Consider the following 14,504-nt stretch of genomic DNA (forward strand, 5'->3'; position numbering starts at 1 on the left):
CCAACCAACCAAGGTGGGAATCTCATGTTGTATTGGGGCAAGAATCTTCTTTAGGAAACAAAGGAAAACCCAAAAGGCCAAACTTCTTTCATACCTGGCTTCTAGTTGATGCTGAATATCTGTGAAATGAATAATGACCCCTAATTGACTAATAACATGTACATTTGGAACTACCTTCTCAGGCTCAGCACTGGACATGATCTTGTTCCCTGGGAATCCTGGCCCTGTTCATTTCAGTCGAGTCTGTACAAGACTCCCTCGGGCCCTGGGCTCCTTTCCCTGTCATCTCACAGAGCTTGGGCCAGGGGAAGAAAACACAGGGACTTTTCCTGGTTTATGAATATAGGGAAGGGAGACAGAGAGCGAGTTTCCTTCCCAAAACCCCAGCCCCATGCTGCAAGTGCCAGGTTCTCATTCTTAGGAAGCCTCTTCTTCAACGGAGCCCGCCCAGATTTCTGCTTTGTCTAACTAACTAAACTGGCCAACCCTTGTACCCCCATGTGGTTACTGTATATGATTTTGGTACACTGGATATTGTATATATGCCTACCTGAACTAGAGAAGGGAAAGAAAAATGAGGGAGGGTATAACAAATATAACAAGAAATATACTCACTACCTTATTATGTAACTGTACCCCCTCTGTACATCACCTTGTCAATAAAATGTAAAAAAATAAACTGGCCAACCCTACCCCTACTTGGTGAAGAAGGAAATTAAGATATTTTTTCAGCTGGCACCAGTGGCTCACGCCTATAATCCTAGCTACTTAGGAGGCTGAAATCCGAGGATCTTGGTTCAAAAGCCAGCCCTGGCCCGAAAGGCCGTGAGACTCTTATCTCCAATGAACCACCAGAAAACCGGAAGCACTGTGGCTCAAAGTGGTAGAGAGCTAGACTTGAGCTGAAGAGCCCAGGGACAGCGCTCAGACTTGCCCCACGACCGACACCCCCCCTCCCAAAAAAAAGAGACATTTTTCATTTGCTTTCATCATAAAAACTCTTCTTTAATTGGACTCAGATACCTGCAGCTAAAATGTCCCTGAAGGATCTGAAGGTCCCAGTGTCCCTCCCCTCCCTCCTGCTCCCCTCGAAGCCTCTCAGTCTGAGGAGGGAGGCAGAGCCCAGCCCGGGAAGAGGAAGATGCAAAGAACACACCCAGCTCTGAGAGAGGAACACTGAAGTTGGGGATGGATGGATGGATGGATGGATGGAGAGTACTTGGCCAGCTGGGAGAGCAGAGAACATCTCCTCCCCACTCCCCGGGCTCCGGGCCACCCCTGGGGCTCAGCGTGGGCCTGGGGGGAGCTCAGGGCGCTGGGTCCTTCGGTCCCTGAGGCCAGGGGAGATGAGTGGTCTTGGCGGGGCATGAGTGCGGGCGGCGGGGCAGGAGCAGGATGTGGCAGGTCAGCAGCACATCTGTGAGCAGCAGCTTGCAAAGCAGCAGCCTCACGGCCCCCAGGTGCAGGGCGTGGCTTTGTGTCCCTGCCCAGAGAGGAGCCAGTGAGGAGCCCCAGAAACCTCCAGCGCAGCCCTCAGCCCCCCACAGGGCCGAGAGGGGACTGTCCTCGGGAAAAGCCCTCCCTGGCCCTGAACCTTGCTCTTACTTCATAATCCTCATTTTGTTGTCTTTCACCACAAGATCTGGGGTGGGGGGGGGGGGGAGAGCGGGGGACGGTGCTGGCAGAAATTGCCAATGGATGCGGGAAGCCAGCTCAAAATAATATGTTTTATTTTTATTTTTAGAGACAGAGTCTGGCTGTGCTGCTGGCTGGCCTCAAACACTCCATCCTCCTACCTCAGCCTTTTCAGTGCTAGGATTAAAGGTGTGTGGCACACTGCCTGACTACAAAAGTCTTTCAGTGTTCAAGAAGGAAATCCAAGCCAGGCACTGGTGGCTCACGCCTGTCATCCTAGCTGCTCAGGAGGCTGAGATCTGAGGATCGCGAGCACAGTTCAAAGCCAGCCCGCCAACTAACCACTAGAAAACTGGAAGTAACACTCTGGCTCAAAATGGTAGGGTGCCAGCCTTGAGCTGGGGACAGCTCCCCAACTCTGAGTTCAAGCCCTATGACCCACAGTCAATCAATCAAGCAAACCAAGGCTGTTTCCAACACCCCTGAGGGCCTCCCTTTTCTGCAGGCCTGGCTCACCTGCCCTGCCCCAGGGGCCTCCTGGTCCTTCCGCCAGCTCTCACCTGTGCTTCTCAGCTGACGTCCAGAATCACACTGGGGTCAGAATATCCGCCCTCATCTTATCCCAGGCTAGCAAGGCAGCCTTTCCTCACTACTAGCACCCCCAACCCTGCCCTGGTGGGACTCAGAGGATCTGAGCTAAATGCCCCAGGTCCTGGTCCCCAGCCTCTTTTTCCCAGCATGCCCCAGGCACTCACCCCTGAGATCATCCTGGAAGCAAGTCCTGGCTGGGGAAGCTTCTCCTGCAAGCCAAGGAGAAGAGTGTGAGTTCTTGAGGATTGGTGTGTGCCCTTGGGTGCAGGGTCAGGTGCTACACCTCTCCCCCCCCCCCAGCCTATCCCCGCCCTAACATGGGGCAGCTTTCAGGGTGGATAGACACATGCCAGCAGCGGAAACCCTGAGCCCCAAGCCGCCAATCCTGAGGGTGCGGCCCCTCCCTTCTCCTCTCTTGGACTTAGCTCAGGGAGACAATGTGCCACAGTTGGCCCCATCCTGCAGGAACCAATTCTCTGGTAGCTTTCCTTGGAAGGCAGGGTGACTATTCAATTATATCCTCCTCCGGGAGGTGACGGAAGGAATTCTGGGAGTGTGACCATGTGACTTAGCCTCTAGCAGCCCGCCAGATGGCTATTTCAGAAATCTAAAGCGTTTAGGACAATGCCTGGCACCCAGTAAGGAATAGGTGCTTATTTAATTCTTGTTGGGCCCGTACAGGGTGTGTTTATAGATTATATGTGTACATTGTATATGGATATGGATAAAAACATAATGCAAATAACCAGTCCTAGGAGAGAGGAAGTATCATCACCTCTGGCAGTCATGAAGAAGAGCCTGGATTTTCTTTTTTTCTTTTTAGCCGGTCCTGGGCCTTGGACTCAGGGCCTGAGCACTGTCCCTGGCTTCTTTTTGCTCAAGGCCAGCACTCTGCCACTTGAGCCACAGCGCCACTTCTGGCCATTTTCTGTATGTGTGGTGCTGGGGAATTGAACCCAGGGCCTCATGTATACAATGCAAGCACTCTTGCCACTAGGCCATATCCCCAGCCCTCTTTCTTTCGTTCTTCCTCCCTTCCTTTCCTTTTTGTTAGTACTAGTACTGGAACTTGAACTCAGGGCCTTGCACTCTTGCCTGACGTTCTGCTCAAGGGCCGGCGCTCTACCTCTTGAGCCTCACCTCCACGTCTGCCATTTTGCTGGTAAACTGGAGATGAGGCTCCGGGGTTTGTCAGCCCAGGCTGGCGACCCTCGGATCCCGGCCTCCTCAGGAGCCAGGACGCGCAGGTGTGAGACAGCCGGAGGGCGGGAGGGAGGGGACGGCAGAGCTGGGGATCCCCGTGACCCTGTCCCCCCTCCCCGCCCGTCGCGGTGGGTTCAGGGGCGCGCGGAGCGGGGTGCGCCCGGGGCTCCATCCTCACCGGGCAGCGGCCGGGGCAGCGTCCGCAGGGCGCCCGCGTGGCAGGCCAGGGGCTCCCAGGCCGCCAGCTCCTCGGAGGACAGGGAGAGCCGGGCCCAGCTGCTCCAGGTGCCGTCGGCGGCGGGCGCGGGGCCGTAGGTGAAGGCGTCCAGCGCGCTGCCGTTGCCCGTGGAGAACCAGATGGGGCTGTGGCGGCCGGGGGGGGCGGCGTCCAGGACCAGGCAGATCACCAGCGTCCGCGGCGCCCCGCTCACCTGCAGCGCCCGGGGCGGGGCCGGCGGGGGGAGGGGCGGGGCGCCCACGCCTGTGGGGGGGGTCCCCGTGGGGGCGGGGGGGCAGAGTCAATGTCCCACCACCACCACCACCACCACCCCCACCCACCACCACCCCCACCCCCACCCCCACCACCACCCACGACCACCCCCACCCCCCCCCACCCCCCACCCCCCCACCCCCCACCCCCCCACCCCCCAACCCCCCACCCCCCCACTCCCCCACCCCCCCCCACCCCCCCACCCCCCACCACCCGGTCCTTCACCAGTTCCATCCCCTGACCTTTCCACCCAAGCCCGAAGCTCCGTGACCTAAGCGGTGTGGCTGGTTAATTAAAGAGTCAAACAGACCTTCCTGCCCTGGTTGGATCCTAACCACCATCCTCAGATCGCAGCCTCCTGAGTAGCTGGGATTACCCAGCCTCCATCTGTTCAACCTTCCGTCCAGCTCTGTCCATCCATCCACCCACCCACCCACCCACCCATCCGTCCGTCCATCTGTCACTCTGTCTACCCATCTATCATACCTAAGCAACTTTCTATGCTATGTACGGGGAACACGGGATCCAGTAAGACATTGTCCCTACCCTCAAGGAACTCAGCCCCATGGGAAAGATAGCAGAAACATGAACCAATACTTATAATACCAAGTTGTGCCAGCCTAAGGAGGCTGGTTATCTCTGAGGAGGAAGGAAAGAAAACAGGATCTGGATTGAAATCAAAGAGGGCTTCAAATATACCTGTAACTTTTGTTTCTTTGGAAAAAAAAATCTGGTTGAAATCTGGTGAAATATTTTCTGGGCTTGGTGACTTGTGCGGTGCCTGTAATCCTAGCTACTCAGGAGGCTACAAACTGGGGAATGTTCAAAGCCAGCCTTGGGAGAACACTCCAGCGTGTGAAACTTTTTTTTTTTTTTGTTTGGCCAGTCCTGGGCCTTGGACTCAAGGCCTGAGCACTGTCCCTGGCTTCTTCCCGCTCAAGGCTAGCACTCTGCCACCTGAGCCACAGCGCCCCTTCTGGCCGTTTTCCATATATGTGGTGCTGGGGAATCGAACTGAGAGCTTCATGTGTAGGAGGCAAGCGCTCTTGCCACTAGGCTATATCCCCAGCCCTATAGCTTTGTTTTTAAACAGCTTTCTGTAAGTATAAGACACATTATCAGCTGGGTGCTGGTGGCACACACCTATAATCCTAGCTACTCTGGAGGCTGAGATCTGAGGATCATGGGTTGAAACCAACCTGGGCAATAAGTCTGTGAGACTCTTTTTTTCCTTTTCCTTTTTTTTTTTTTTTTGCCAGTCCTGGGGCATGAACTCAGGGCCTGGGCACTGCCCTGAGCCTTTCTGTGCTCTAGGCTAGCACTCTATCACTTGAGCCACAGCGCCACTTCCAGTTTTCTGGTGGTTAACTGAAGATAAGAGTCTCATGGACTTTCCTGCCTGGGCTGGCTTTGAACTGTAATCTTCAGATCTCAGCCTCCTAAGTAGCTAGGATGACAGGCAAGAGCCACCAGCACTGGCTCACTGTGAGATTCTTATCTCCAATGAACTACTCAGAAAAAGCCAGAAGTGGCGCTGTGGCTCAAGTGGAGAATGCTAGCCTTGAGTAAAAGAAGCTCAGGGACAGTGCTCAGGCCCTGAGTTCAAGCCCCAGGACTGGCAAAAAGAAAGCCATACAAATACTCTACACATGGTCCTGATCTCCAATCTCTTTAGTAATCATGGTTTATTTAATATATATGCCAAGATATTTTTTGAATAGCTGGTTTTTTTCCCCATATAAATAAAACCGTACATGCTAACCTACAAACAAATTCACATGGTTTAAGTGTAGCCAAGCCAAAGAAACATTTAAGAGAATGTTGAGGAGGGCTGGGTTGCGAGGCACTTTAGAATTCATGGAGGCCAAGTAACTGACTTAGGGACACACGGATGGTGTGACTAGATCTGGACTAGTCATCTAGTCAGGATTTGAACTCGAGACTCAGGGACTCCAAATCCCATAGGCGTCCTTGCCTTGAAGAATGTCTATGGTTTTGACACGTGATGGCCTAAGACAGAATTGGGGTTCACCTCTGATTCACTCCCTTAATTTACCAAGTCTCCTTCCTCTACCAATATACCAGAGTTAATACTGCCAGCTCAATAAAGTTGATGGGCAGAGTTTCGATCATAAAGTTTAAGTGCTCTGTGGAGAAGTTTTATTATAATTGACACTAATATTACTAAGGCATCACAAACAAAAGGAATGGAAAACATGGGGTGAGCCCCTGACCTTCAATCCCAATTGTGCAGATAAAATAATAAAACAATGCCAAACGCTGGTGGCCTGTAGTCCCAGCGACTTGGAAGGCTGAGGCCCGAAGATTGCAGTGTAAAGCCAGTCCAGGCAAGAAAGCCTGGGAGACTCTTATCTCTAATCAACTATGAAAAAGCTGGAAGTGGCGCTGTGGCTCACGTGGTAGAGTGCCAGCCTTGAGCACAAAAGCTCAGAGACAGAGCCCAGGTCCTGAGTTCAAGCCCCAGGGTGGGCACGTGTGCGTGCGCACACACACACACAATTCCGAAAGTTGAGTTCGACTTCCACCTCCTCCATGAAGCCTCCAGGATTGTCCCTCTTCACCCAGCCCCACACTTCATCCTGCAATCTCCGCGTCCGGGGTCCCATCCACTTGACTCTTATTTCTTCCCGCCTCCTCAGTGCCAGGGCAGGACTTGGGGTCCAGAGGCACGCAGGGCCCCTGCTGAGAGCCCTCTCAGACCCCGAGAGGGGGGAACCAGATCCCTGCATCCCATCCAGGCTTAGGGAGGCCGGGGGCAGAGGAGGACGCTCACCTGTGGGCAGGGCTGGACACCCGAGGGGCAGGAGGAGCAGCAGCCAGGGCTGAGCCATGGCGCCCTGGAGCAGGGCAGGAGCCAGCGGCAGACAGAAGGTGTGGGCTTGGGGAAGAGGCGCCCACAGGACCGCCTCCAGGCCACGGGCCCAGCTGCACCCCAGCCGTTTCTCCACAAGGCCGATCCTGTCCCAGGAGCCGGGAAACCCAGGTGCCACTCCCACCCCACGGGCCCTCCCCAGGGTGGAGAGCCCTCCCCAGCCCAGCCCGCGCCCCCCCACCCCTCCCCAGCCCAGCCCGCGCCCCCCCACCCCTCCCCTGGCCCCAACTAGAGGGCAACTGCCGCCCACAGGACCAGTGCCACGCTGGTGGACAGGGCTCCTCACCCACAGGACTTTGTGGGATCCCCAGCCACTGGCATTCCTAGTCACGGCGGAGGGAACCAAGCCTCAGAGAGACTGAGTGAGCCGCCCAAGGACACACAGCTGGCAGGTGACGGGCCTGCGTGTGGGTTGTTTCCAGATGGCTGGCCTCATAAGTAAAAACACATCCAGAAAAGTGTGTGTGTGTGTGTGTGTACTGGGGCTTGAACTCAGGGATAAGGTGCTCTCACTTAGCCTTTTCACATGAGCCTGGTGCTCTGTCACTTAAGCCACAACTCCAGTTCCAGCATCTTTTTATTTTTTCCTTTTTCCAGTCCTGGGGCTTGAACTCAGGGCCTGAGCACCGTCCCTGCCTTCTTTTTGCTCACGGCTAGCACTCTGCCACTTGAGCCACAGAGGTAAAGGTTAAAGATTGTGCATTGCATATTTACATTAGTAGACTTTAGGCAGCACCTTTCAAAGGATGGTCAGGGACATGGAATATAGATTTAATTTAGTTCAGAGCCTCACAATCCCGACAAGATCATTTACAAGTTATTTTCAGCCAATGACTTCCCTAGCCCTCAATTTCCTCGCCTGTAATGGAGATGGTGGGAACTCTTTGATGTTTACCCCAGGAGTTCCTGAGAGGCATTAACGCAGTTCCTTCTACCAAGGGAAAAGCTCAGTGCCGAGCTCTCGGGTCTCCCGGCCTGTGCACTGTCACAGTGACATCCAGTCTTCACACTGCGGGCTGCACCCAGGCCTTGGGCATGTGGGAAAGAGCTACACCCCAAGTCCTGGCATGCATATCTGAATACAAAATGCTATGAAACTCCCAGCTCTGCAAGGCTCTTGATTTATCCATATTTACTGCTGTTTCTTCCCTTTTTTAAAAAAAATTTTTTTTTTTTTTGGCCAGTCCTGGGCCTTGGACTCAGGGCCTAAGCACTGTCCCTGGCTTCTTCCCGCTCAAGGCTAGCACTCTGCCACTTGAGCCACAGCGCCGCTTCTGGCCGTTTTCTGTATATGTGGTGCTGAGGAATCGAACCTAGGGCCTCGTGTATCCGAGGCAGGCACTCTTGCCACTAGGCTATATCCCCAGCCCCTAAAAAAAATTTTTGTTGTTGTTGGTTGTGGGGCTTGAACTCAGGGCCTGGGCACTGACCCTGAGCACTTTTGCTCAAGGCCTAGTGCTCTAGCTTTTTTTTTTTGGCCAGTCCTAGGCTGTGAACTCAGGGCCTGAGCACTGTCCCTGGCTTCTTTTTTGCTCAAGGCTAGCACTCTACCACTTGAGCCACAGCGCCACTTCTGGCCATTTTCTGTATATGTGGTGCTGAGGAATCGAACCCAGGGCCTCATGTATACGAGGCAAGCACTCTTGCCACTAGGCCATATCCCCAGCCCAGTGCTCTAGCTTTTTGAGTCACAGCACCACTTCCAGTTTCCTGGTGGTTAATCAGAGATAAGAGTCTCACAGACTTTCCTGCTTGGGCTGGATTTGAACCACAGTCCTCAGATCTCAGCCTCCTGAGTGGCTAGGACTACGGGCGTGAGCCACCAGCACAGGGCTGGCTGGGTTGTGTTGTATGAACCAAAGTGACAACCCATTTTGGGATCTTCTCCTCACGCTCTACCCTCTTTTAAGCTGAGGGGCCTTTCTAGCTCTTGAGCCACAACCAGCCCTGCTCACTGGTCTAAAATCGGACGGAGCCTCGTCCCTGGTCTTTCTGTGCAGTTTGGTTTCCTCTTACCCATCCCTGTGTGAAACCAACTGGGACTTATTCGTGGTGCCTGGTAGAAGGCACATGTGAGCGCGTGCACACACACACACACACACACACACACACACACACACACACACACCACTTTCCCTCAAAGAGCTAATCAGTTACCCCACGATGACTTCCTGAATAAGCTTTCTTGGCTCCATTACTTTCAAAACTTTCTTCCTCGCACATTAACGTCTTTGACAGAGACGGATTTCGCTCTTCCTGGCTCCTCGGCCTCTTTTTTCTGGTGCCAGCCTTCTGGTTGCGTCGGGATGATTGTTTTAATAACCACATTAAGCGTTGGCTCCTGGGGTCCAGGAAGCCCCTGGGGTGGAGTGGGCTGCCAGCCCCCCCTCCCCCGCACCCCTGGAGGCCCGGGGCTCCACGAGTTCCCAGGCCAGGCCAGCCCAGGTGCGGCGGTGGTGGTTCCTGCTTGGAGGGGGAGGGGAGGAGGGGCGGGAGGAGGAGGAGGAGGGAGGCAGGTGTCCCTAACGACTCTGTCCTGCGGCCTGGGAGGTGCCACCGTGTGGTCTCCTTTAGGTGTCAGGGCCTTCCCCGGGGCCAGGCTCCCCAGTGCCGGCCGCAGTGCTCTCTTGGCTGCCTTTCCTTCCCACTCGCAGCTCCTGCCTGGGTTCAGGGGTCCCCCCACAGCCAGCCCCCGCCCCCCCCCCGGCCCCGAAGCTTTCCTCCCCCGCTGCTCTGCAAGCCACTCATGCAGTCCTGAAGTCCAAGAGTCCCAGGGGCTCCTCTAACCCCATTCTGCTTGCCCAAGACAGGTGAGGGTGCTCCCCCCCCCACTAGCAGCCCTGCCCTCACAATATCTCATTAAATCCTAGTAGAGGATAATATCATCTGTTGTTCAGTTGAGGAGCCCCGCCCCCACCCCATCCCAGGAAAACCAAATGACAGCCAAGTGCTAGCAGTTCACACCTGTGCATCCTAGCTATTCAGGAGGCTGAGCGCGGGAGGACTGAGGTTCAAGGCCAACTCTGGCAGAAAATTCTGTGAAATGGGTTGGGAAGGTGGCTTAGTGGTAGAGTACCTGCCTAGTGTGCATGAAGCCCTAGGTTCGATTCCTCAGCACCACATAAATGGAAAAAGCCAGAAGTGGCGCTGTGGCTCAAGCGGCAGAGTGCTAGCCTTGAGCAAAAAGAAGCTCAGGGACAGTGCTCAGGCCCTGAGTTCAAGCCCCAGGACTGGCAAAAAACAAAAACAAAAAAGAAAAGAACAATCTGTGAGATTGTCTCCAAAGAACCGGTAAAATTCCAGACTGAAGGTACAGCTTAAATGCGAGAGCACCGGCCTTCAGCAAGCAGGTCTCACGAGAGTGAGCGGTCCTAGAGTTCAAGCCTCAGAAAGGGCAAAGGAAAAAACAGACCAAGTTATGTTGCTAAAGATAGAAAGTCTGGAGCCTGTGGCTCACACCTGTAATCCTAGCTACGCAGGAGGCTGAGATCTGAGGATGGTGGTTCAAAGTCAGCCTGGTCAGAAAAGTCCCCATGAGACTCTTATCTCTAAGTAACCACTCAAAAACTGGAAGTGGCGCTGTGGCTCAAGTAGTAGAGCGCTAGCCTTGAGCAAAAAGAGACTCAGGGACAGCGCCCAGGCCCTGAGTTCAAGCCCCACAAGTGACAAAAAATAAAAATAAAAAAGAGATTTTTAAAAACTGGGGTTTGAACTCAGGGCTTGAGCTTATTAGGCAAGTGCTCTATGCCCTTGCCCCTTGTCCCTGTGAAGGTTATTCCTGTTAAGTTATCTCACAGGGCTGGCCATTAGCCCAGGTGTGTGCATGGGAGGAGCCCGGCCTCACTTTTGGCTGGGAAGAATCAGTTGATCTCTACCATAGGCATCACCAGCATGCCACTGAGACCAAGGGATCCAGCTCCGATTCATCCATCCAGTTCGTTTCTAGTCATCAGAGTAAAGGAAGAATATTGGCTCTCACCAACACATTTCTTTCTTTTTTTTTTTTTTTTGGTGCCAGTCCTGGGCCTGAGCTTCTTTTTGCTCAAGACTAGCACTCTGCCACTTGAGCCACAGCGCCACTTCTGGCTTTTTCTGTGTATGTGGCACTGAGGAATTGAACCCAGGGCTTCATGTGTGCTAGGCAAACACCCTACTGCTAAGCCACATTCCCAGCCCTCTTTCTTTCTTTCTCTTTTCTTTCTTTCCTTCCTTCCTTCTTTCTTTCCTTTCTTGCTTTTTTTTTCTCTCTCTTTTCCTTTCTTCCTTCCCTCCTTTTTTTTTTTTTTTTTTTTTTTTGGTGCCAGGCCTGGATCTTGAATTCCGGGCCAGGGAGTTGTCCCTGAGCTTTCTGCCTAAGGCTAGAGCTCTACCAGTTGAAACACAGCGCCACTTGTGGCTTTTTTGTCTATGTGGGGCTAAGGAATTGAACCTAGGGCTTCATTCAAGCACTCTACCAGTAAGCCACATTCCCAGCCCCATCTCCTTTGTGTGTGTGTGTGTGTGTGTGTGTGTGCCAGTCCCAACACATTTTTAATGGCTTAGTCAACACTTAAGTGTGTGTTCTGGACCCCCTCCCTTTAAAATATGTGCCTGGGGGTGGCTAGGAAGGTTGCATATTATAAGTCCAATCCAGCATTTTCATCTTCTGGAGATTGCTGATTTCCTCTATAGGCTGCCAAGAAAGTTCTGGCATTTCAAGCTTATTAACTGTAGGACCATTAATTCCAGTCTTTAATTAACCAACTATTAATGCCCCTCCCAGGTGACTGAGCTAACATATTAAATTCTAAGCCTTGGATGTGCGTCCATGACCAGGAGTTTGGCCCAAACGAATCTTGCGTTCCCTAGCGCTCACTCCTGTGCTGGCCTCCCGAGACAGCCGGGCAGGGCCTGAGCTATCTCACTATATGCTTGTGCTTCTTCATCAGACTCTGCTGAGGCCCAGCTCCGGAAGGGCCGGGGACCAAGGACGGGGATCAATGTCCTGGGAAGGGGAGTGCAAGGAGAGAGAGTTATCTCCACAGATAAGAAGACGTGGGGTTTCAGCCCTCAACCTTGGCCGAGTGCAGAGGCTCAAGCCTGTAACACTAGCTACTTGGGAAAAAGCGATGGGGGTGGGGGGTGGGATTGTGGTTTGGGGCCAGCCCGGGCAAAAAGACTTCCCAAGCCTCCATGTCAACTGGGCTCACTGGTGAACACGTGCCACCTCAACCACAGAGAGAAGTTCGCACACAGAAGAGGATTGTGGGGCTTGGAGGTGTGGCTCAGGTGGGAGAGAGGCATCAGGTACCAAGATCAAGTCTGGTCTTGGACCTAAAACAAACAAATAAAAGAGCTGGTGGCTCATGCCCGTGGTCCTAGCTACTCAGGAGGCTGAGATCTGAGGATTGCCAGCCTCTGCAAGTCAAGTCCCTGAAATTCTTATCTCCAATTAACCACCAGAAAACTGGAAGTGGAGCTAAGGTTCAAGTTGAGCAGTAGCCTCAAGCAAAAGAGCTCAGGGACAGAGCTCAGACCCAGGCCCCCCCCACCCCCCCAAAGAAAAAGAAAAAGATGATGGTCCAGGCTAGCACCTTATCTCAAAAATAACTAGAGCTTGGGCTGGGGATGTGGCTTAGTGGTAGTGTATGAAGCCCTGGGTTCGATTCCTCAGTGCCACAAAAACAGAAAAAAGCAGGAAGTGGCGCTGTGGCTCAAGTGGCAGAGTGCTAGCCTTGAGCAAAAAGAAGCCAGGAACAGTGCTCAGGCCCTGAGTTCAAGCCCCAGGACTGGCAAAAGAAAGAAAGAAAGAAAAAAAGCCAAGCAAGGGTTGGGAGAGTTCCAGGCCCCACCAGCGCCCACCCACACCCACGCACACCTCCGAAGTGGCGGGTGGTGACACCGGTGTAGAGGAGGATCGCGAGTTCGAGTCCAGCTTGGGGGGGGGTGAGTGACTCCTAGTCCCCACAACTACAAAAACAAAACCCTTAAAGGCTGGTTTGTGCTCACTACGGGAAGGTGTCGGTGGGCACTGGCTTCCACGCGGGGGGTGCTCATCCTTCACCCCGCCCCCCCCGCCCCCCGACGGCGCGGCGGGCGTGGGCCTCGGCCGGCTCCGCGGCCGGCTCCGCGGCCGGCCCGGGAACCCGCAGCCCCGGCACGGCCCGCCGCGATCGGCCCGCCGCGATCCTCGCGGGGCACCCGGCGTGGAGAGCAGCCCCGCCCCTCGGCCTGGCCCGCGACCCCCCTGCATTTGCGTCCACACGCCCGGAAGTGCTTCCCCGCGCTCCCGGCAGCCCTCGCGGCCCGACATGGCGCAGCCGGGGGTGCCGGGCGGGGCCGCTGCGCCGGCCGCCCCGCGGGAGTCGGCCCCGGCCTCGGCGACCCTGGCGCAGCAGATGCGGCTGCTCCAGCGGGGCCAGGAGCTCGCGGGCCTGGAGAGACGCACCATCACGGCGACCCAAGGCCGCCCCACGGCGTCCCACGGCGTCCCGGCTCCCGCCGAGGCCCAAGCCCTGGGAGGCCGCGGCTCCGGCCCGGCCCGGCCCCGCGAGCGCAGCAGCGCGGGACGCGGAGTGACCTTCGCGAGGCTCATCCGCACGGCTCCCTACTCCCACACTCTCTGGATCTGGAGTCTTAGTTAAAAGTATTTGTTTGACCACCTGCGACGCGTCCGTTTTCATTTTCTAAGAGCCATGGGGGGGCGGGGTTTCTGAACTTCCGGCCTTTTCTATATATGTGGTGCTGAGGAATCGAACTCAGGGCTTCATGTATACAAGGCAAGCTCTCTTGCCGCTAGGCCATATCCCCAGCCCCCATTTTGATTATGTTAAACTGACCTTAGGATGCAAATGGTATTTTAATTTCAGAGCTAATTCCAGACAGGCACTTAAAAAGTTTGAGGGTAAAACTTTGGGCCAGAATGCCTTTAAAAGTGGATAATTAATCCCACGGCCTTAAAGCCAAAGTTGAGATTCCAGGATCAAAGTTCATAGCCAGTCCTTGCAGGGAAGTTCATGAGACTCATCTTCAGTTAAACCATCAGGAAACCTGAAGTGGAGCTGTGACTCCAAGTGGTAGAGCACTAAGCCCTGAGCAAAAGAGCTCAGGCCCACGTGGCTTAGTGGTAGAGGGTTCGATTCTTCAATGACCACAAAAACAGAAAAGGCCGGAAGTGGCCCCTTGAGCAAAAGAAGTTCAGGGGCAGTGCCCAGGCCTGTGTTCAAGTCCCTGGACTGGCAAAAACAAAATCTCTGAGTCTAGCGTGGGCTACATAAAGAGACCTAGTCTCAACCAAACAAAAAATGTATTGTTTGGCATTGCCCTTCCATGTAGTGAGATCACCTTATCTACTGATGGAAGCACCGTGACAGCATGTCATCCCAGCCAGGTAGGAAGGCCTAGATTGCACTCTAGGCCTGCCTAATGCCAAGGTATAAAAGGAGGGGCTGGGAATATGGCCTAGTGGTAGAGTGCTAGCCTCGTGTACACGAAGTCCTGGGTTCGACTTCTCAGCACCACATATGTATAGAAAAAGCCAGAAGTGGCACTGTGGCTCAAGTGGTAGAGTGCTAGCCTTGAGCAAAAAGAAGCCAGGGACAGTGCTCAGGCCCCAAGTCCACACCCCAGGACTGGTAACAAAAACAAATCAAAAATAAGGAAAGGGTGGCTCATGCCTGCTGTCTTAGCTAATCAGGAGGCTGAGATCTGAGG

General features: G+C 54.3%; 2 protein-coding genes across 2 annotated transcripts; one reads left to right on the forward strand and one right to left on the reverse strand.

Moving 5' to 3' along the window:
* Positions 1–1,307: 1,307 nt before the first annotated feature.
* Ptcra (pre T cell antigen receptor alpha) lies at positions 1,308–6,771 on the reverse strand. Its single transcript, XM_048349194.1, has 5 exons — positions 6,714–6,771; positions 4,526–4,558; positions 3,608–3,910; positions 2,391–2,483; positions 1,308–1,483 (listed from the first exon to the last, which is right to left on the reverse strand). Exons 1-5 carry the CDS (start codon positions 6,769–6,771, stop codon positions 1,308–1,310), a joined length of 663 nt encoding a protein of 220 aa, XP_048205151.1.
* Positions 6,772–13,102: 6,331 nt separating this feature from the next.
* On the forward strand, positions 13,103–13,370 carry C6H6orf226 (chromosome 6 C6orf226 homolog). Its single transcript, XM_048349195.1, is given in 2 exon segments — positions 13,103–13,258; positions 13,260–13,370. Coding segments are annotated over 2 exon segments (267 nt in total).
* The last annotated feature ends 1,134 nt before the right edge of the window (positions 13,371–14,504 follow it).

This window comes from Perognathus longimembris, chromosome 6 (assembly GCF_023159225.1).
Source record: "Perognathus longimembris pacificus isolate PPM17 chromosome 6, ASM2315922v1, whole genome shotgun sequence".
Lineage (NCBI taxonomy): Eukaryota > Metazoa > Chordata > Mammalia > Rodentia > Heteromyidae > Perognathus > Perognathus longimembris.